This window comes from Dromaius novaehollandiae, chromosome 7 (assembly GCF_036370855.1).
Source record: "Dromaius novaehollandiae isolate bDroNov1 chromosome 7, bDroNov1.hap1, whole genome shotgun sequence".
In the NCBI taxonomy this organism is placed as follows: Eukaryota; Metazoa; Chordata; class Aves; order Casuariiformes; family Dromaiidae; genus Dromaius; species Dromaius novaehollandiae.
The window spans coordinates 22871262-22893940 of record NC_088104.1 but is presented as its reverse complement, the minus strand read 5'-3'; the positions used below and the strand labels follow the sequence as shown (position 1 = coordinate 22893940).

The window sequence follows — 22679 nt, the reverse complement described above, 5'->3', positions numbered from 1 at the left end:
AAGCAGCTACTCAGCAAGCTACTGCTGTGATGCATCATTTTGGGACTTAACTCACCTTTTCCCAATACAAAATAAAATGAGGTGGTTAGAGATTTAGGGGAAAGATTAATCTAATTTGAAACTGGGGCTGTAAATTACATCTTCCTGCCCTTGGCTGTGCTGTAAGCGGAAAATGGCAGGCAGTGAGTTTGCACTGCTGGAGATGAGGTTAAATTCGAAATGGGCTGAGTGAAAAAGCCCTGGAGTGTCTAGTTGGGCTCCTGTTAGAGAAATGCCCCAGACTGCTCTGGTTAGCAACAGTCTCTGTGTTTCAGTAGCAATAATTGAGGCTCTGCCACTCGTCTTTTCCCTATCGGCCCTAGGCCTGTGTTCTTAAACCTTTAATCCCTAACCAGTGTAGTTCTCACTGAGAATCCAGTCTCCTTCTCTAATAACACATGTATGTTGAGTGCTGTGTACCAAACTGGTTTTTGCTCTGCTGGAGCCATCTGCAAGTATTTATTCTGTTAGGTGATGTTATACCCTCTGAAAGGAGTCTGGGATGAGAACAAAAGGAAATGGTCTCAGTTAATATTTTCTTTCAAGAAAATTGTCTGTGAATTTTTCAATGAATGTGAGATGTTATACAAGATACTTTTTTTTTTGACAACTATGTAAAACATTTTTTAAAAACAAAACAAAACAAAACTCTTCCAGAGATATCAGTTCGGAAATAGCTGTCTGTTGTGGTAAAGTATGTGTTTCCAGAGAAAATGTCAGCTTGATATTTAAAGCTATTGATATAGCTCCATAAATATTGAACTCTGATTATTAGTATAGCCAGTAAATAGCTAAAGGCAAAGTCTATGTTCCATTCAAACTTTGATATTCACCTGGCAAATTGAGAATCCTTGGGATGGACCTTGGCTCTTTGTGCTCAGACAAAGGCTATTATAAAAGCAATTGGCTGTAAAGAAAATGAGTGTGACGACACTAAGAGTACTTTCAGATCCTTAGATGAAAGCAAAATGCAGCATCCGTTGCTTCTCTGTACTAAAGAAAACCAAAGCACATAGATCCTGTTGGAGGGGAGCATTACTTTTTTTTTTTTTATTCCCACAGCAAGTTTACTTCGGTAGTTGGGCCAAAACACTTCAGCTCAGAGTGAGATTTAGGGTCTGGATATATTTTGATGGATTCTCTTATCCTCACAGTGCAAACCTACAGAAGTCAGTGCTCTGTTATAGGTTAGAGTGACCTACCAGCCGAGCTGAGAAAGAACTGCTAATGAGGGAGTTTAGGGATGGGAATCCTTCAGAAACAGCATTCATGAAACAGTTGTTGGAGGTTTTATGTTTATCAGAAAATACTCTGGCAGATTCCCTAAAAGCTTTACAGATTCTAAGATGTACAAATTCTAGAAATCTGTCTTCCTGCCAGTGCTGCAAACCTGCTGGCTCTTCAGTGGAACATAGAAGCAATCACATCACATCTCCCATTCTTATGTGAGCTATTCCTGCAGATGTGGGACTTTGCACTTTTCCTCATAGAAAAGAGGGGCTTTTTTTCATCTGCTCTATAAAAAGGGAAGTGTGATAGTTCAGTTCAGTGGTCAGCAGGTATCTTAAGATCTTCATCAAAGTGTCTCATTAAAAGAAATACATATCCAAACTCTCCTATGCTGTTCCACAGGGAGATGAAGGCAGAGCCTGGCAAAATAAGTGCTGATTTCTAGACACGATTGTCCTCTTTCCTTGTATTGCTCACACTATGGATTTTCTACCATATCATTGGTAAAAGACAAAGGGAGAAGGTAAAACCGTGTAAACCCTTAGGTGACTGAGCAGTAAAACAAAATAAAGAAGTCGAGCAAAGAAAGGTTCTGCATGCTGCGAAAGACACTACTGAGTTAGCATTTTATTCAGATCCTGTAGGTGCTTGAATAAGCAGCAGATGGTTAAAAATCACTCTAGAAAAGAAGAGACTGGACATATTCTTGTCTGTGCACTTAGAGAACAAACTAAGCACCTGTTTTTTAGCTATTCTGCAAATGCATATAACTGTTACTACTCACTATATTAGACATGAGCTCTGTTTTGTGCTGGTACTCACGTTCTGGGGTGACATTCTCAAGCTCGCTGTGTTTCCAGGTGCTCAGGAGTTGCCTTTTCCAGTTATTTCCAGCATCAGAATGGAGAAACTGCTGGAGTCAACCTCATAAGCTTGTTCACTAAGACCTGCACAGTGATAGTTTTGAGAAAAATCTCACTGTAAATTCTATCTGACGGTGCTTTGTGATCATTGTGCGTCGGCTGACAAGCATGGCCTGTTTCCCTGCTGTTGATTATGACTTGTGCTCTGATGCCTGTCTTAGCAACTTACTTGGTATTAATCTTACATGTATGCTGTCTGCCTGCCTAGTCCACCTATATTGTATAAGCATTGGTGGCCTATATATAGTAATCTACAGAGCCTGGGGATTGTGAAGGCTCATTAGGGAGAACTAATCTACTCAGCTGGGGAGGACTGATCTGCTCCTTATGTTGAAATTGCCAGGAGTCTTTCCATTAGGAGGAACTGGTTCAGTCCTCCACAACTCTGTCTTTTTCCCCTTTATTTGGGCAAGTTATTATTGGCATGATTTGATCTTTTGGGGACAAAAGTTGAGGAAAATATACCTTATGCTTGACAAGTTTTAGGGACTTTTTTTTTTTTTTAATAGTCTAGGTGGCAGCTTTATGATACTTGAAACAAATCAATTGGTTGAGTAATCAAAGTGTTTTTCAAATAAAAGCTCAAGTTCTGCCAAATATGCAAATAAAAGCCCTACAGTTTGCATGGGAAAAGATTCTAACATATGACTGATAAGCTGTTTGTTCATTTATTACCTGGCCCAGACTTTGCTGGGTACTTCTGATCCAGCTGCAAATTGTGTGTGTGTGTGCTTTTTTTAAAAAAAAAAATCTGTAAGCAGAACTCTTTTTCCTTATTCCTCTCCATTCTTAAAGCTGCATGGTCCCTGCTCCCAAATGCAGTGGTGCAGGAGGTGGGGAGGGTTGGGCAAAGGTAGTTCGCGATAGTAGAATGAATGAGTAAGCAGGTTATGAGATTGACCTGAAACTAACTGGATGAGAAGAAAATCTAGACTTAGAAAAACAAGTGAGGTGGAGCGGTCAGAGAGCAAGCTTGGATTTGAATGATATCATCCAAGATGATATCAGTAGGGTAGAGCTGGAAGTGATCTGGCCCTGTTCAGTTAGTTGACCAGACCGTGGCAATTGCAGCCAGTCCCAGACTGGCAGGTAACACCTGCTGCTGCTCCTCCTCCCTGCCAGGAGCTGTAGAGTTCATCCTCTGCTTGGTGGACAGCTCTTTCCCCTCCAGTTCCTCTCCCCACTCATTCTGGCATGGGTCTGGAAATCCCTGCTTCTTTTGCCACTTTCTGACAGAGCCCCAGCTCTGGTGCGGGCTGTTATTACCCTTGCAGCACTCTCCAGATGATCAGTAGATATGTGCAACTTGCTGGAGACTTAGGGTCTCCATGCATGCTTTTTAACAGGTGGCTGGCATAGATTTCTTCTCTAGGCCAAGTCCCACAGACATTCTTGTTAGGCCTGCCTAGTCATGTCTGAACTGATTTGAATGACAGATTGGTTGAAAGGACCACAGAACAGCAATCTACAAGCAGGCAAAGCCCTTCCCAGTGGAATGCTTCTCTAAGTCTAAGGCTAGGTTATATTGTCAAGTCAGGATTATTATTAACAACCTGTTATTATTAACTACCTGTTATGACAGGTAGCAACCCTTTGCCACATATATGTAGGAGAGAGAAATCTAGAAGGAATTTTTCTTTCTCTACTGCTAGCTTTATTCTCAGGATCCTGCTTTTGAATTGTAGAAAATTGTTTCGGAGAGCAGAACAGATCCTGCTTAGCATCTCAGAAAACACTGAAACACAGCATAAGTTTCTTTTCTCACAGAGGATTCTCTGATTTGCTGGGAGCATGTTATTTGTGGGGAACATAACAGAGGAGAAATTACCTAAGCAAAATGTGAGCTCCAGATGTAGCTTTCTGTTACAGAGAGCTTGTCATGAGACAATCTTCCATGTACAAAAGGCAGCACTTGAATGTCTGATTTCCCATTGGGTCCATAGGTGTATTTCTTAATGAAATCCCTGAGTCCTAGAAAGGACGTGGGAAAATGACCCTGCTTAAAGCACAATATTGGGAAAGGAAATGAGATTCTCAAATGGAAAAACAAGAAACTAACATTATTCCTGCTGCATAAATGGAGGTTTTGAAGCATAATTTTATATATTGGTTCCAGCAAGCTAACAGAAGTCGGATCTTGTGGGTGTAGTCACTGAGGATGTTCTGACTTACCAACTGACCTTGTGTAAGTCACTAATCATCTCCTGAGTGAGGCTGCTGGTGTCTAAAACAGTGTGTTTTACATACACAGTTTGTTATATGTTTTAAAACACAGTAGGAAATATGCACCTGTCTTATACGGCCTTGTGAGCAGGACAGACTTTTATAGCTATAGCAGAACACGCTGTAATTTACTCTTTCTGGAAGTGACTGGTTCTTTCTGTTGGCATTTGAGTAAATAAAACATCTGGTTGCAGGAGAGAAAATGCCAGCAGAATCTGGCCCTTTATACAATGAGAAGTGCCTTAGGAATATGTTGAACAGCTGATGTTTTCCCTGCTTTGCTAATTTTAAATTAAATATATTTACAGTTAATGTGCTGTGACCCAAATTCTGTTTGTAATTTCCTTTAAATGTCAACCTTCACAGCGCTAGGGTCTCACAGCAGCTGAGGTCTGACAGGGACTAACATAAGCCAGCCAAACTCGAATTTCTAAAGATGGAGATCAGACTAGATGGTATCCTTCTATACTCTGTTTCCCTAATCACTTTGAATTGAATAATCTCTCATGGGGGGAATGATTAACTTCCAGAAGGAGAATGAGGTTCCATGTGAAGTGACATCAGGGCTCTCTGCTAAGGCCCGTACTCGCATTACTAGCACCTAATGCTGCCTCTTCTACAGGGGACAAGAATTTCACTAACAGGTATGGACTGTTCTCTTGCCCAAAAAGTTAATAGAACATATAGATTGTGCAAGGGAGGTTGCTAGCTCACATGACAACTATACAGTAGCCTTTGACTTAAATGTTAAATAGGAGAACTTGGTTTTCTGTCACTTCTCTTGACAGACATAATTTTTAAAATAAAATCTCAAATGGCAGTGCCATCAATATTTCAGTAGGAGTAGCTAGTTCAGAGGTATCCATCTCAAACCTGCTCAAGAAGGAATAACTTTTCAGATAACTGAGATAAAAATAAAGTGAAAATGCTAAAGCCTAAGTGTAAGCTGTGCTGAGAAAAATAGAGTAACATTTTGCAAGCTCCAAGGAAAATAAATTGACAACCAGCAATATTTAGATAGCCATTGGGTAGCTTGCTGTTCAGCCTGATCATGTCACTGCAAATTCATCAGCATGAAGAAAGCATTTGTGAAGAAAGCATTTGTTTCATCACTGCGTAGTTTCCATGACAGTAGGAAATGCCTTTCTGAGCAATGTGCAGTTTCAGGCCTGACATGGGGGTCTCTGCAGTTCTCAAGCACTTTGTCATGATTAATTCTAATGGAGCTAGATCTTAAAAGGCATTTTTGTCAGGAATTTAACATGAAATAGAGCATCCCTGCAGGAATTACTCAGCACCTCACAAAAACAAGGCTATTTTTCTTATGCTAAGAAATAACTTACAGACATGCAGTCTTGCAAGTTCAGATTTAAAAACAAGAAAACAAAACAACCCCCCCCCCCAAACCTCTTAGCTCTTCAATACCTAAATGGGAGGTATTGGGCCCTTGTCTTGTCTTGACTGGGATCCACAATCTAAGTTTGAAGCGATGGATCCTTTACAATACAGAGGTAGAGTTAGATTGACAAGATTTTAGCATGCTGACCAGGGAGCTGCCTCACCTAAACCCTGTAAAACCATGTGGGTGGGAAGTGGTGTGAATCCCAGCCATCTCTAGGATGCAGGCACTTTATTTTGCTCACTCTCTAGTTAGGACTGCACCTAGGGAAGGCACCTACAGTTTCCTTGGTTTCAAAATTGAATAGGGGTGACTCTACTAAAGAAAGTAGCCTCAGGAAGAGGCTAGTTTGGATTGCAAGAGTTCAGCAGAGGGTTCTCCCAGAGTAAGGCTCTGTTTCCATTCCTTCCTCTGCCTGAGAAGATGGATCTCCTCTTCCTGCTTTTGGGGACTTACAGCCACTTTCCCCAGTTTCCTGGGATATTTGAGTGACTTATGGACCTTTGAAAACTGGAGCCTTTAAGGGCTTTCAAACTGAGCACCCAAAAATTGGAGGAACTGAAAAGTCACAGTAATTTCTGAAAGTTTAATAATGACTTTGTTCTTTCTGGTTTACATTTTAGGAATGAAGCAAAATAATGAAACAAGAAAGGATTTTTTTTATAGTAGCAGATATTGGACAAATAATAGATATATTTCTTACACTCTCATTCCCTTACATTTATGTATTTCAGGTACAGTTTGGATCATGTTCAAATAAAGGACAGATTTTATAGAATCAGTCTCCTCTGGGATGAGGATTGGGATTATCATCTGGGATGATATTAGCAAAGACTTTACTCTGCATGTGGAGCTGCAAGCTCTGCTCTGTTTCTCAGAAGTAAGAAGTCTTGTACAGCTGCAGGCATTTTTGAAAGGGGATTCCAAAAAAACTTAGCATCTCTCCCAGTAATGTAATGAGTGCGTGGATGGAGGCTCGTTAGGGCATGTTCAATACACTGAACAACCGGTGAAATGTCCGTGTTAAGACAGATCCTGGACAGCTTTTCTTTCTTTGCTGCATCTGTAAAACTCAAAAAAAAAAAAAAAAGATTGTTTAGCAACAGCCAGGACACTGAACTCCTCACTCCACACTTGTGCAATTTCGCTAAGGAATTGGTATTTCTTGTTTCTCCCTAGCCAAGAATTCCTAGTGGTTTCTGACGACTAAGTCCCCTGCCCATAATGCCCTTGTGATATAGTTTACCCCAAGAACAATATAGTTACCCTTAGTTGCGGAACAGGCATGGCAAAGCCAGGCCTGTATTGCCGCAGGACAGGTAGCTAGCCTTGGCAATTGCTCAGAATAAACATAAATATGTCAGATGCAGAGGGAAGTAGAAATACAGGCACAATTCCTGAATGGCTTCATCAGTACAGGGGCTAATAGAAACAAAGGGAGTTTATTCCTATTTGGTTACTAAATAAATAAAAGGTAATGACAGAAAAACATGCCAAGCATATTGGTCCAGACTGGCATCATCAGATAAGTGTTTCTGCTTGGACGTTTGCTCAAAAGCCACATGTCAACATGAATAATTGATCTTTAACTGAGATTTCAGTAAAGTCTCACAGGTATAAAATAACAATTCTTTCCTTCTGTGTGGATAGCCATATTGTGACTGTGCAGAAGCATTTGAAGCATAACTTTTTACATCACAGTATTTCAAAAAAGTCAGAATGATGGAAGACATGATGCCATTTTGCAAGTCTTTTTCAGCAAGAAATGTTTTGGTTCTTTTAAAATGGCTGGAAATTGCCTCACCTTTCTGAAAATACTCATCTCCATATTGCTTTTTAATACTGGGAGGAAGCTGATTCCAGATAACCTCCTTCTCTTTCATAATCTTTGCTGGATTTGATAATGCTGTTCTGAACAGTCCAGGTTCAATGCAAGAAACCTTAACTCCAAAAGCTTTCATATCTCTCCTGTAAAGACAGCCCAAAGTTTTCATCACATTAGACATTCTAATTAATATTGTTTCTCCTGTACCACTGCCTTTATTTCTGTCCTTATGTGGCACACCAGCACACACATACTGTGTGATAAGCAAAAGTGTGAACTTTCAGTCTGTCTGTTATTGCTAAATGAAAGAAGCATGAGCTATCTTGCCTTTTTGACAGGGGGAGAGCATGCATGGGCGATGACTATGCAATAGCTGGCATATTTTATTTCGTATCCTAGCTTACCTTTCAGTAGCTTGTTAATTATTGGATTTGTCTGTGAGACTGACTGGCTGCCTAAATGCAAGTATCTAGAGCCATTTTATATGTCTTAGTGGGTCCCACTTGGCCTCCAGCTGGTACTTCATATCGTTGCAGTTCTTTCTAGCCCTGTATCATGTCTGTCAGCCATGTGTAGGTGTCTCATATACCTTCTGGTATCTTAAAATGGCACTCTGTATTTAGACACACAAATTGCTCCCTGTTTTATAAGAAGGAGCCATGGTGGTCCCCAGGATTAGGTTGCTGTATTCTCTAGATCTCTCTAATGATCAGTATGATTAAGAGATGAGACTTGAGAACAAAGCTTAGACTAAAGTTAATATCATACAGTAACTCATGGTATGTTGTTTTTTTGTTTTGTTTTGGTGGGCTTGGGTTGACAGTTTCTAGGTGCTTGGTTTCCTTGATCTGAGCCTCCTCTGCAGTAAGGCCCCTGAGCACAGTGAGGTAAGTTAGTTATGAATTTACAGAGCATTAGCTATGCCATGATAACACTTTAAGACAGCAGGCCTGTTGGGCACACAAAATGTCCTAGTCTTCAAAAGTGGCATAATCTATACTGAGCAAAGGTACTCTTAAGAAGAATTAGTTCATAGTATTCTTCAAATCCAGACTAACTGCCAAGCTTGTAAATCAGCCCCTAATCTGCCTGTGCTGATGTTAGTTAGCCTATTAGCATTGGGGGTTAGGGAAGTGGTCTTTCCTTGCAGTGAGCGTTGTACCTTAAGCTGTCATTAAATGCTTCTACCCCAAACTTTGAAGGGAAATAGCCTCCACCACTGAATGCTAGGCGACCTCCAATGCTGGATACATTTACTACCCTTCCCTTTGCTTTCTTTATCAAGGGAAGCATATTTATTGTAACATTTATGAGTCCAATTAAATTAACTTCAATTGGTTCTCTGAAGTGCTCAATATCTAACCAGTCTGTAGGAGCTAATAGCCCCATGATCCCAGCATTATTGACAAGTCCCCAGAGACCTGCAGGGAAAGAAAGAAAAGAAGAAAATTAGGAAGCAAATTTTCATATAATGTGTTATATTGATTGAACTGGGTGAGACTTCACAGAGAATGAGTGAGGGACCGAGTGGGCTACCAAGATTCATAAAGGAATTGCTTGAGAATGTCCTGTAGCACACAGTTTTATTCTTGGTGTCTGAACTTTATCACCATGTTCTCTACCACCCTTTACAATCCCTGCCTTTTTTTTCCCTTTAAGTGGGAGAAGGGTCGATAGAGGAAGGCTAAGGGAAGAGCAGTTATGTGGGTGGGCGGGAACTGTGCAGGGAATAGACCTAGTCTATTTAGAAGTCTGGTTTTGTTTGTATTTAAAAAAAAAAAGTCATCTGCCTCGGGACCAGAACAGATCTAGTTAACAAAACTGAGATCAGCCTTCTTTTTTAAAAACAAACAAAAACAAAAATAAATCATTTTCAGACCTTTAAAAACAAGATGGCAATGATGACTGAAAAAGCTTCAGCATCACTTTTTTTTTTTTTGGCCCCACAGACATTTCTGTTGTGGCAGAGAGCTTATGTCTTACCCTGAATGACATCATCCAACTGGAAATGGGAAGAAGATATTTGTAATATTTATATTATCTATATATATTTTTTTAATGAACATCCAGCTCTAAAAATGAGGTGGGGGCAGGGGAGAAACACTAAATCCATTTGATAAATGTTTCTGAGGCCTCAGAAGTGGGAAGGAAGATACAAAAGCTTAAAACCAACTCTTTTGCATCAGCTATTTGAGTTGTGTGAATGAACACTTTTGCCGATCTGACTTTATTCGTGGGCAGAGAGAATATCACTTTTGGCCTGAAACCAAGCACAGTTTCAAGTAAAAACAATCTGAGCAAGCTTATAAGCAATTTTACAAAGAGAAAGGCTGTCAAATGGAAATTGGAATTCAGTTTTAAGTATAATTGGTACTATGGAACTTAATAATAGACCAGATTTAAGGCTCCAGGTTAGCAGAATCCAGCCCATAGAATCTTGTACCCTTGTAAACTGTATGGCAATACTGGTCCTACTGAAATCGGTTAGCATCAGCAACAGTTGCAGCATCTTGTCTTGCACAACCTGTTGGATCAAGGGTATGGGATATTCCTTTTTTCAGATAGTCTGCAAGCAATATTCCAAAGTAGTTATATTCAGAGTTATTCACTAGAGTTCAACTATATTTTTGCTTGTGACATAATGATTGTTTATAAGTCATATATGTGCTCAATTTATGAAAGAATAATTGTTTAATCCTGTTGGGCAGAAGTTACTTTATTTGTTCCTTGTCCTGGTAATGCAGCCTGGAAAGTGTGTAGAGGTGGGGTGGTTGGGTTTGGGGTTTTTTCTTGTTGTGAGATATCCTGGAACTAACCTTCGGACTGAACTTCGGTTTTGATCTGTGCAGCCACTTTTTTAACATTGTCTGGATCTCTCACATCCAGCAGCACTGTCTGAAGCTGCTTGGAGGTCACAGCTGCTAGCTCTTTGGCTCCTGTTTCAGTCAGGCAACCGGCAAAAACACGAAATCCCTTTTTATCAAAAGTCTTTGCTGCAAGATTTCCAAAGCCTGTGTCACATCCAGTGATGAATATATATTTGCCAGTGAGATTTGTAACCTTCAGCTTGTGTCTTGCCCTCCAATGCCACCATAGAAAAATGACGCCGAGAAAGATTAATATGTAGAAAAGCATTTTTAGAGAAATCTTCTGGATGCTTTCTCCTGAAACAAAAAGAAGAGCTGCTAGTTTTAAAAGGTTTTTTCTCTTTTTTTTTTCCTTCCCCTTCTCTTTCTCCTTAATGAGTTTGCTAACCACAGCTATTGAAAGGAGCAGGCACAGTTCAGAGAAGTTGCCTCCTTGTGCTAAAACAACAAAAAAATAATTCTTGCTTGAGCAGAAATGAGAACTTGGGATATATTGTAGTAAGGTTACATAGAATAATACATCTTCAGTTACTGCTGCCAGTTTGCAGCCTCAGCTCCCAGGGAACATGCCTGAGAGAAACACTGTCTAGAGAAGAGTAGTAAAGATGAAATATTTGCAGAGGCTTGCATAGAAATCAGCTCAGATGTCTGAACATAGTGTCATAGTGTGTGGAAAACGGGAGAGTACACCTGGGGACAGCTAGCAGCAGAAGGTCATTCAAGATCAGCAGGAGCTGGAACCTTTCTCTTTACTGTGGACTCTTAAGCAAGGCTAGGCAGGAAAAATGATGTACTTAGTTTCAGTAAAAACCTTAGCCGTCTGTGCCAGACTCTCAAGAAAGAGGGTAACAGTACTACCACTTTGCCTCTCAAGGAGTAGATTCCCATCAACGTAGTTGTCCACAAGCATGGGCAGGAAGGTGCAGGTTGGAGCACTTCACCTGCCAGGGCAAATGTCAGGCAGTGTGACAGCTTCAATACTGCAAAATGTGGGTGGCAAGAACCTACATATCGGGGATTATCCTGCAATGGACATAATAACAAACTTATAAAGAAGTAAAATTGATGATGGATGGAATTCTTCTTGGAGAAAAAATTTCAGTTGTACTTCATGAATGCCCATGGCCCAGAAAACAAGAAACCTGATGCAAGTGACCAAAAAGTGTTCTAAATGGATGTAAAGGAATACAGATTTTTTTAGAGGTTGCTTATAGACTATCTCTGCAGGGCAGGAAGCCACTGAAGTTGCATTTACTATGGCCAAATTTTTCCTGGCCAAACACAATTTAAACGAAAATTGCAAACATTTTTCATGCATCATAATAGGCAAGGAATACTACTTTTATTTTTGCATGTAGAACTGCTTTCTGCTCTGATACATGAGGTTAAATATACCTCAATTTTATTGCAAGCCCCATGGCTGTTTGTACTCCGTGCTTACATACATATTTATGTTGGCTATAAATGCAGCTTCTTGTCTAGAAATGGCACATGCTGTTGCAGAAGTCTCAATGTAGACGTGCTAGTTTTTGTTGCTTAACTTCCTCTGCAGCATCAGTCCCTGAGAAAGTATGAGGAAGTAACTAGGTAACTGCTCTCCCTGTGTAGTACTTCACAGTTCCTTTGTTAAGAAAAGGAAACTCTTTGCGTATCTGTGTGCATGTGTAACGGACCAAGCACCTTGGCTGTTTTTCCTCCTTGTGTGACCCCTATTAAAAAAACTTTGTTTTTAGAAAAACAATCCTTTCTCTTTATAGTATCCTTTCCTCTGTTTGGAGTTCCCATATTCCTGTGGAATACACAGGAGAAAAGCATTAGTATGAAGTCCAACCTTGCTTTGCCTGCACCCTCTTTTGCAGTTGTGAAGTTGCCATGGGGCCCTGACTGCTGTTTTTCAAAGCCCAGGGGATGGGCTTGCTCCATGGAAGGGCTCTGCTAGGTCTACTAGCCTTCATCCTTGGGCATGGAGGTGGTATTTCTGTGCCGCTCCTCTCGCACCTCAGCCAGCCCTGACAACCCCTGGGTGCAGCTAGGGCTCCTCTGCTAAGCCCTGGCAGGGCCCTGCCTGCTGGGGCAAACCTGTGGGGCCTAGGGGAGGAGAACTGGGAAGGGACCACCTAGAGAAGGAAGAGACAGCATGCACTTCATCAAATGCTGCTTCAAATATAAAGCAGAAATTAACTAAATAACCAGTGACATAAAGAAAATAAGGTATAAATTGGCCTGGTCTGTAATCTTGTCAAAAAATTAAAAAAAAAAAAAAAAGTCAACTAGGCTCAGAAAAGGCTTAGCCTAGTGTACCGCACCACCTATCTTTGCCATGGTAACAGGCAAATCTACAAACATGGACTCGAACAGTCAGGAGTGCAGTTTAGGGTTAGCCTCCAATCCCTGTGTTCTTAGTTAATGGGCTGGTGGGATGTTATACCAGTCCAGGTATCTAGAGATAGCTAGGAATACCAGAGCCTGCCCTCAGTAGGCCTGACTTTGCAGTGTAAAGATTCTACCTCTGTGTTTTTGTGTTTTCTTCTTTTTCTTAGGGGCTACAAACCAAAAAAGAATGAAAACAAAAGACTCATCAATGAAAATTATGTTTTTCTCTAGTTTCCATCAGGCAGAGTGATAAGGGGCACTTGGTCAAAAGCCCAAAAGGGGTTTGGCAGTGTTCCAAACTGGTCAACAAAGAGGAGGTCTATAGGGCAAGGCAGACTTGTGTGGCCCTGCTGTCTTCTGACAAGAACAGCTGAGGTAATTCAGGGGCCTGGATGCCCAAATGATGGGATAGGCAGCCTCAGGTCTATTTGAAATACTCCCCCCCCAACATCTTGAGTCACTTAATTTTGATATAAAAGATCAGAGTTTTCATTAAAACTTGCAGTTTCTCTCTCTCTCTCTCTCTCTCTCTCTCTTTGCTATTTTTATTTGCACAAACATTTGAAATGGGGGGGGGGGGGGGTCATAACAGCTGCCAGACCTGGGTCAGATTAAAGGGATGTCTAAGCAAGCATCCTGTTTCTGGTACTGCTCAAGAGCAGATGTTGAGAGAGTAACTATAGAAACCGGACAAGTAAAGAGTGATAATTCCCGGTCTGCTTCCCAGCTTCCTTGTTGGAGCAGCTCTAGACATTATTTTCCAGTTTCAGCATAGTGTTTTTCTGTGACCAACAAATAAATACACTGTGACTTAAACAACGGGAGGATAAATAGATTTGTTTCTTGTTATGTACTAGCCTCCCACCCTGAGGTATCCACTCCTGACAATCTCTGACTTGGACTCTTTTATACTTTCCATAACTACAGAAAGTCACATTCACAGAAACGTCCCCATTGTACCTAGAGGTACTTTCCCTATTGCAGTGTAAGGCAAGTATCAGCTTATGCCCTATTTTAGTATGAAGAAATGCAGTTAGACTGCAAAAAGGGAAGTTCTTATCAACAAATGACTTTCTGTTTGCAGCAAAGATGATAAAACCAAACCATCAAAAGAGGAAGTCATGCCCTTCTCTTAGCTGGAAAAATGAGGTTTCTATGTAGAACAGTTGCCGAAGATAATCTTTGGAAATGACGGTAACTTTTTCAAAAGTCAAAGGAAGGAGGTAATGTTATACATATACACCTCATGGGATTGATATAATTTGATTTTATTTTTTTTAATAGTATAAATCCCAAATCAGCAAGCTTGCTGTAAAATTTACTTCGTGTTGCACAAGGTGAATCCTAAGTAGCGTTTATATTTTGCTGTGGTGCCAAGAAGAGAATGAAGACACAGCATGTGGGTACCTGCCAACTTGACCAACTGTGTATTTGTGCTGACCTTTCACACAGCTTCACACTCCTCCAGTCTCTGGCCATGGTCAGTCTTACAGAAGAATCTGTTCCCTTCCAGCCTAGGTTTGTTGTTTGATTCCTCTGAATACTTTTATTACTGTAATAATTTTTTCAAAGGAAGTTTATAAACAGTATTTAACAACTGACACTCCAAAACCAGATAGAGAAGTCATCTACCCAATAATTCAAGCTACAAACTGTATCTACTGTAATTAAATGCCTCTTACCTTAATTTAAGATACAAAAAGAGTGATGTAACTAGCTATATTCAGAGTTCACTTTACTTTAAACTTTGCATTACTTGGATAAAACAATTGTGATAGTATGTGGAGCAAAACAGGAAAAAATACTTCCAAAGACCTGGAGAAACAAAGGTGTGAACAAATTGTTTTGCCTTTGCCCCCTTCTCCCTTTGTCCATCCTCCCCCCCCCCCCAAAAAAAAAAAAAAAAAAAAAAGGATCAGGACAGGAAGAAAGAGCATAATGCAGGAGTAGAAGTGTAATTCAGCATTGAAACCTGCCTTATACTTCTCACACACTGAGGTACTATCACTGTAAATGGCCCAATTCAGATGGGGGTTATACCCAAGTAATAAATGCAGTGTTTGGCTTTGTGGCCTTCGAAAGGATTGTATGCTAGCCCTGGCTACAAAGTAAATGAATAAAGCCTCAGAGCTGTCTGCTCAATGCTTCCTGTCAGGCAGGGTAGTTCCGACTGCTGCACTTGCAGGTAGACTTCAGTGCAAAACACAGAAACAACCTGGTCATCTGGAATCTCAGTCTGTAGTGGCAGATTGAGTCTGATGTCTCTTGATGAAAAAGCATGGTCACCTGCTCCTCCATAGCTGTGTGCACACAGTGGTATGCTTCTGGCTGTCTTTAATAAGCTTTGGAAGCATTTTATTGGATCACTGCTGCTAGCTCTGGTCAGTACTGGAAAAGTAAATTCTTTTAGTTTAATAAAGATCAATAATTTGTAGATTACAGCTTAGAATTGAGGAGTCCTATGCCAAAAGAACACAAGAGCTTTCATTTCTGAGAAATGATCTGTCCAGGCATAACAAAGATTCATTTTTATTCACTTGCTCCTATGAACTATTGGAAAAAATCCAAAGAGAACTTCATTTGCAGTGGGAATAAAATGACATAAACAGCCACTCAAATTCAGAGAAGAAGCATTTATTTTACTGCATTTGGCTCAATGAATTGTGATCTTTTTCTTCCTGCACAAAGAAGTGTTAAAATGATGTGAGCTATAAGCGAAGTGTTTCCCTTCAACTCGGACCATGACTGAAGGGAATTATCATGACAGCATTATTCATGTTTCACAAGCTAAATCATATCTATTCCCTACCAAAAATTCTTCCCTACCAAAATTCAGGGGGATTGGAATATCTATCCTAAGTCTCCTCTGCCTTACTGAAGACCTGCTCCCTATTGTTTTAGTTCAGTGGGTAATTGTTCATTCACTGAAATGCTGCTAAGGCTGAATGTAACAATAGAAACTGAGTTTCTCAGGGCATCAGAAGAAACAGGACAAAATGTAAGAGAGTTTGAGGAGATGGAGTGAATTTGGTAGTTTTTCTATTAGCAGTTGTAAAACAAGAAGGTGGCTCAGGGAGCTGAACCAAAACCAAGTGCTGTATGTTCTCCACTACACTTTACACAGATAGATGCTCTTTCAGCATCTATTCTTTTTCTGGTTCATGCCATAAAGTCAAGGCCAGAATTTGTTCATCTTCAGTGCTTTCTATGAGGATGAGTTAAGAGAAGTGAAGTGGAGGTTTGGATAGGTATAGAGCCCTTAAAGTGTTAGGGTAGTCTATCGTCTCAGCTCCAATTCATCATTGTCTTAATCCACTTCACTAGCAGAGTGAAGCAGACCCTGCACATACTCTCTGAATGTTTAGATGGGCAAAGTCTTTCAAGTGAAAAGACTGAAGTAATTTGTGTAAAACTAAAGTTAATGTACTGTGTCTGGACATGCTGGATTTCTCTGCATCCCAAGTGTAAGCTCTGCTTGGGTACTTGGGAAAGAAAAAGCGTTGCAACCTTCTGATCTTTGGCCCTGTTGCTCCAGGAGAAGCTACTGGTGGGGCATGAAGTAATGCACAGTTCTGCTCTACCATATGTTTTCCCTTCCCTTCTCTCCACTCCTAGGCCCTACCCTGTAAGTGACTATTTTTTTCTCTGGTTATATGATGTGTTGGACTAAGTAATTAGTGCTGTGAAGTTATCTCTGATAGTGTTACTCTCAAAGCTGTGCTGCATGTATTGGTATACACATAGACTTCTTTTTGTTATGAAAACTGGAGAGGACATGGGGTTTGTATTTGGTAATGCTGTCACTGTATATGCTGAAACGACCATAAGTAAGGAAAACAATTCTGGTGAGCTACATTTGATCAGGAAGAAATTTTGTGCTTGAGGCCTTGTCATGGAAAGTTTGAAAGCACAGGAGAGCGAGGAGAGTTGACAGTCACTACGATTAAGGCATTGCCCTTCTGTCTTGTCATATCAGTCAGGGCTGTCTATAGCAAGAACTGGCCTTGTCTTTGCTGTTTATTTAGGAGGGGAACTAAATTATGTTTGCCAATCCCCTCTAAACTCTGAGGGTGATGTTGGCTGGGGCTTGAGCATTGTCCTCACCGATGTGCCTCACCGGAAAATCCATGGCAGGCTTGTCTCCAATGAGATTTCACTACTATGCAGTAGTTTCCAAATTTTAAAATCTTCACCTTTCTAAGGGACAATGATAAAATTTTAAATGCTATGGGGACAGGGAAAACTTGTGGGTCAGAAAACCAAAGTTTTGAGATTTTTTTTTTAATCTGAATTTAACATAATATCTGAACCAATTTGCATGCTACTCACCAATATTTTAAATAGAACAAATTAAGGCTGAAATTGATATTTAATGCAGAGATGGCAGTGTACACTGAATTACTGCATAGCTGGTAAAGTAATTCTATGCTATAATAGATAAAGTGCTGTAACAGTCTCTTCCTATACATTTATTGTGTGCAATTTATTTAAATTTATTTTTTTTTAGAGAACAGTTTGGTCTCCACACATGTAACTGCTTTCCAAGTGTCCTGACTTTGTGTTGTGAGACTACATTAGTCAAATTTAAACCTCCATTAGATGTCAATGAACTGTAGCCGTCGTGACTGCATGGTTACTGACCCAGGTGCAAATAACCAATGCCCAGTTTAAAGGTTCAGTCCTGACAAATGGGTTAGAATAATGAAATCACGATGGGAAATGGCTGAGTGCATCATTGACTAATTGAACTGGATCCTTGCAATTTGTTTTATGATACATGGTTTTTCACAGTCACGGGTAAGTAACAGATCTATCATGTTTAATGTTTCAAAGTCAACTGATGAAATTTCCTGAACTGCAAGACACCTTTATTTTTCCTTCAAAATAGTCTAGGCTAAATGCTGAATTCCCTCTGCACAGTTAGTGTTTTTGAATGGTGCTTTTTGAGGAACAAGGTATTTGGGCTCTGTTTTGTAGAAAAGTGTGCTTCTGCATGTATACTATTATTAATATCTGAGGAACCTAGATTTAAAAATGAAGGCTAATGTTTCTTTAGCCAATTTCACCATTTTTTTTCTTAATATTATATAAAGATCTGATCAAAAGCCCTTGAAAAAGATTTCAAAGGGCTTTTGACTAGGTCCAAAAGTTATTTCTTTCTATAGAATATATTCCTTTGTTAACCTTTCCCAAGTACTACCTGTTTAAATCTGGATCTTGAGTTCCTTAAAGATTTTTGTTTATCAGAAGTTTAGTGGTCATACCTTAACTGACTAGGGTAAAACGCAATTTCACTTCAGTGCTATTTCTTATATATATTCACTGTTACTAGTTTGTATTCTGCTCAATGCAGGGGTAGATGCGATAATCTAATACTTATTATTATCTCTGATTTCTATTACCAAATCTTTCCTAACATGCCTATCAGTGTCAGTATTCTGCAAGATGTTGTAAGTGGTCCTGAGATAAACATACAAACCCTGAGGACATGCTATTTTAGTATTCTAATATAACATATTAATCTGCTGTATCAATCTGTTTCAGTCAGCTAATAAATTATATCTGCTGGACAGGATAGTATGTGGATAGTATTTGATGTGTTGAGCTTTAGAAAATTTAGAAAAATGTGTTTCCATTCAAAAATGTGGGGTATTCACAATGTTATTGGGAAAGTGAGATCATTTCAGAAAGTTTAGCTCTACTGAGAGTTTGTAGCAAGACTCTTTATGCAAATCTAGCAAGACAAGGAAGAAAAATCTCAGTCCATTCTCTCTTTCTTCACTTTTCCTATTATTTAAAACCGTATCAGAAAAAATCAGTTGTGAAATATATTTCATAGTGTTAAAATACACTGTCAGAGCTAGCACTGAAACGAGACTTTCCCAGCAGGAAGTGTTGTATGATTATAAAGTTAAATAATGAATAGCTGAAAGAGGATGAGGCAGAGAGAGTGGCTTTGCTTTGCTTTACTTTTGCCTTCTTCATCAATTTGTGGGTTGTGTAGGGTTTTTTTTCTTTTTTTGGTTTGATTTGCTTTTTTTTACCACTTCATACTTTTTCACCTGGGAGCCAGATTCAGTAGTATGGTTCAAAGATTTATATCACTTACTTTAAAACAGGTTTATAATTGCTGTGATTTTATTACATATTTTAAAGCTGCTGGAATATGCATGTAAATATCACACTTGCAGTTTAGATTTATTTTATTAGCAGAACAGGAAGTAACAACGCATCTTTACTCCAGCAGGACACGTTTTCATGATCCAGGTAACATTTACAATTACAATAATTTAAATGTAAAATCAACAGTCTGTCTTTAGCTCAGCTTTCTTTATGCAATTCCATTATTATGTAGTAAACAATGCAAAGCAGTCAGTACCAGATCTAGAAGGAAACAATGGCTTCATGTTTAAGGACAAGTTGCTGTGAAAATGACCATTGCGAAGATCTATCTATCTTTTGCAGAAGGAAACATGACTGTATGGTTGCAATTTTTATCTTCTGGATGTTATTAATTCAGCAAACAGTGTTTTAGCCACATGAACCAAAAATACGGAAAGCTTTAATAATGAGCAAAATATTGCAGTCTTATTATTTTTATCACACTGATGGCTTTCTTTGAAATTTATTCATATCTGTTTTTTTTAACTATTTCCCTCTTAAAACTGCTCAAACATATGCCTAGGGTTAAAAAAATTGGCAAGCCTTAGGCTGTCTCTGTATTTATATTGAATTTGCCTTAAAATCATTTCACTCTGAAGGGTTCCATTGTCTCTCTCACCACTGTCAAACTTTTCAGATTTTGTAAAAGGAGCAAAAAGTCTGTGTTTTCTGATCTCTTGCTCCAACCTTGCAACTGAGTTGACACATTTTAGAAATGTCACAGGAAGACATTTCTCTCACCCCCAGCCCCTAAAATCTCAAGAATGTGATCAATGGCAAAACTGCCAAAAATGAGCTTGCTGAGCTCATTTTTTTTTCTTAAAAAACCTTCTGGAACTTTAGGGTGATCTGAACAAACATGTTTTGGAGATCTTCTGGTTCAGACTATTTTAGCTAATCAGCCACAGCAAAAGGCAGGAGGGAGAGAACAGAACAAACTTTGTGTTTTTCCTAAAGAATGAGTGAATAATTTTTTTTTCTACTAGTGAAAAGCAGAGTCACAAGTGCAAGTGACTTACAGCATAATGCTTACTCTTTTTGGGAAGCTGCATTTATGTGCTCGTGGCTTAAATGTAAGATGAATAATCTCATCTGGAAATTAGGCCCTTGTGAAATCCTCTTCCATATACTTCAAGCTGAAGTAAAATTTAATGATCTGTAGATCAGGTCCCATGTGAAAGTGGTTTGTACAATGCTTTCCTTTCTTTCTAGTCAGAACCTGGTGGTACTTGCTTTCTTTGTTATCTAAACACCAGAGAGAGAACTTGAAGCTGTGCGTCATAGAGACCCTTTAACCAAAAGAAAGCCATAGCCTTCTTTGGCTCATTTGTGTTCTGCCTGAGCAAATGGAAAAATTATGATTCTGATTGTAAACTGCTTCACTGCATGTGAGGATGAATTTAAAAAAATATATGATTTTACATTATAAGTGACTATCGTAGTCCTGGTCAGACTTTTTGCTGATGTAAGTGTGATACCTGCTTACTTGAGGAGAGAATTTGGGTCACAGAATGTAAGGGTGTCAGAATTTACCAGCTAGTGGATTAACAAATCTTCTCTGCTCATCACAATCTTTTAAGCAAGAAAAAACACATCCATATAGTAGCGATTAATGAATCGATGTCAGAATGAAAGGGTGTTGAGTAAAGTTCTGCAGAGGTCTGTCTTGCTTCTTGTGTTGTCTGGCAATACTGATAATGAGGTGGATGACAGAATAGAGAATACACATTAAATTTGAATGCGACATAGAAGTAGATGAGACTGCATGCTGAAGAGCATGAGATATGCTGAAGGGCAGGACTAGAATTCAAATTCATCTTGACAAACTCGAAAAATGGGCTGAAAGAAGGCATGGTGCTATCAAATAAGGGCAAGAGCAGGCACGCATAATTGACTGAAAATATAGTCTGGGAAGCAACTGGCTCTGTAGCAACCTGTCTGAAAAAATTGAGTGGTTTTGGTGGATCACTAATGAAATGTGATACTGTTGTGAAAAAGGGCAAATGTCATACTGGGTTGTATAAACAGGAATATAACCTGTGAGACATGTGAAATAATCCTTTTGCTTTGCTCAGCATTGGTAAGATTGGAGCTGCAGTGCTGTTACGCACTCATCACTTCCAGAAAGATATGAAAGAAGCCAGAGGAGAGCAGTTTCCCAGAGGTTTGGAAAATACAACCTGCAAGGAAAATTGAATGAATAGGTTTGCTCATCTAAAGAGAGGGAGCCTTTCTAGTATTCTTCAGATAAATACAGCATATTGCAAAGTGGAAGGGAATTCTTATTGTCATATCTGTGGTGGATTGCACAAGAAGTAATGGGCTTAAATTGTGACATGTGAGGTTTAGGTTAGACATTAAGAAAAACTTATCCTAGCAATCAGAATAGTGAGGCACCAGAATTGCCCAGGGAGGTATGGAGCATTTGTCCTCAGGCACCTTTGGTCAAAAATGACACAGGAATAACTGAATTCTGGCATGGATGGTTAGAACTAATGGAGTGGCTTCTGGTAGTCTTTGCAGCCCAATTTACTGGTGATTCAGTGACTTATGTGGCAAAGCTGTATACATGAGATTCAGGAGAAGGTGATAAAAAAGAGAAGAAAGGCTAGGTTGGGAGTCAACCTGGCTTGCAAGCAATAGTTCATTTCAGTAGGGCTGTTAATAGGGCCAACATTGCTTGTAGTAGGCTGGAGTTACGTAGCCACAAATGCCTGCTGAGTAGGCCTCACTTGAGGTATGAAGTATTTAAGTCTTGAAGGACTTGCACTTCAGTTGGAGAGGGTTATACATGCTTCTCTGAGATATTTTTCTTTTCTGTAGTTTCAAGGAGGGTAAAACTGAGGGAGCAGGAGCTTGATGCAATATTGTTGTATGTTCAAAGACAAAAGTATGCTGATACTTTTTCTTCTTTCTCTTCAGGACTTCTGATTTAAGGAACTAATCATCATGTCTGACCCCGTTATTCTGCGCAGCATCAAGAGATTGGGAGAGGATAACTATGCTTTTAGCTCAGATGGTAAATGTAAGAAGTTTATTCTTCATTCAGTTTCTAATTTTACAAAGCATATGAAATAGGTAGTGGGTGGTTTAAGTGGAGCGAATACAAAGCAAATAGTCTGTGGAATAAATACATGGTTATGTGGTACCTGCTGCTATTCTGTGAAGTTATGGGTACACTGTTTGCAAAACAACATTTCTGTGAAAACTATATATAACCTTCCCTACTAGATGGCAATCTTTACTGAGCCTACATATTCACAGTGTCTATTTAGGTTCTTTTACTCATCACTTTGGTGTACAGTTAAGAGACCTTTACTGGGAAAAATATGGCCCTCCTTTTAAAATTAAGCACAGATTTGGACTGAAAGTTCTGTTTTCCATGGTTTCTAGGATTGCTTTGAATGAATACATAAAATATACTTACAATATGCTTATAGTAAAGACATCTAATGTAGTCATACCTATATTAGACAGAATAATAATGTAACGCTATGCAAAGATACACATCCCTTCCCCTCATCAGAGCTTTCTTTTCCATTTTTTCCTCTTTTACTCCATTTTTTCTTTGCAATGTGTATTTTTCAAGTTTGTCAATCCAAATGCAACAGGAGTCAAGAGGAGGAGGAGAAAAATGA

The 22679-nt window shown here is 39.4% G+C and overlaps 2 protein-coding genes across 8 annotated transcripts in view; one reads left to right on the top strand and one right to left on the bottom strand.

The window, feature by feature from the left end:
• Positions 1 to 22679, top strand: part of ABCB11 (ATP binding cassette subfamily B member 11) — a 76266-nt gene that overhangs the window by 3584 nt on the left and 50003 nt on the right. For 2 of the 5 annotated variants that reach the window (XM_026093836.2, XM_064514885.1), the window contains exons 1-2: positions 17528 to 17676; positions 21964 to 22066. In XM_026093836.2, coding sequence (XP_025949621.2) covers positions 21991 to 22066 — 76 coding nt within the window. In that variant the 5' untranslated portion in view covers positions 17528 to 17676; positions 21964 to 21990. Of the gene's footprint in view, positions 1 to 17527; positions 17677 to 21963; positions 22067 to 22679 lie in introns of those variants that run through there. The other 3 variants (XM_026093867.2, XM_064514887.1, XM_064514886.1) reach the window with 3 other exon arrangements.
• Positions 6387 to 22679, bottom strand: part of DHRS9 (dehydrogenase/reductase 9) — a 30570-nt gene continuing 14277 nt past the window's right edge. For 2 of the 3 annotated variants that reach the window (XM_026093927.2, XM_026093936.2), the window contains 4 exons: positions 10456 to 10803; positions 8802 to 9060; positions 7619 to 7782; positions 6387 to 6877 (listed from right to left, as the gene is read on the bottom strand). In XM_026093927.2, coding sequence (XP_025949712.1) covers positions 6651 to 6877; positions 7619 to 7782; positions 8802 to 9060; positions 10456 to 10774 — 969 coding nt within the window. In that variant the 5' untranslated portion in view covers positions 10775 to 10803 and the 3' untranslated portion in view covers positions 6387 to 6650. Of the gene's footprint in view, positions 6886 to 7618; positions 7783 to 8801; positions 9061 to 10455; positions 10804 to 22679 lie in introns of all 3 variants that reach the window. The other variant, XM_026093958.2, reaches the window with a different exon arrangement.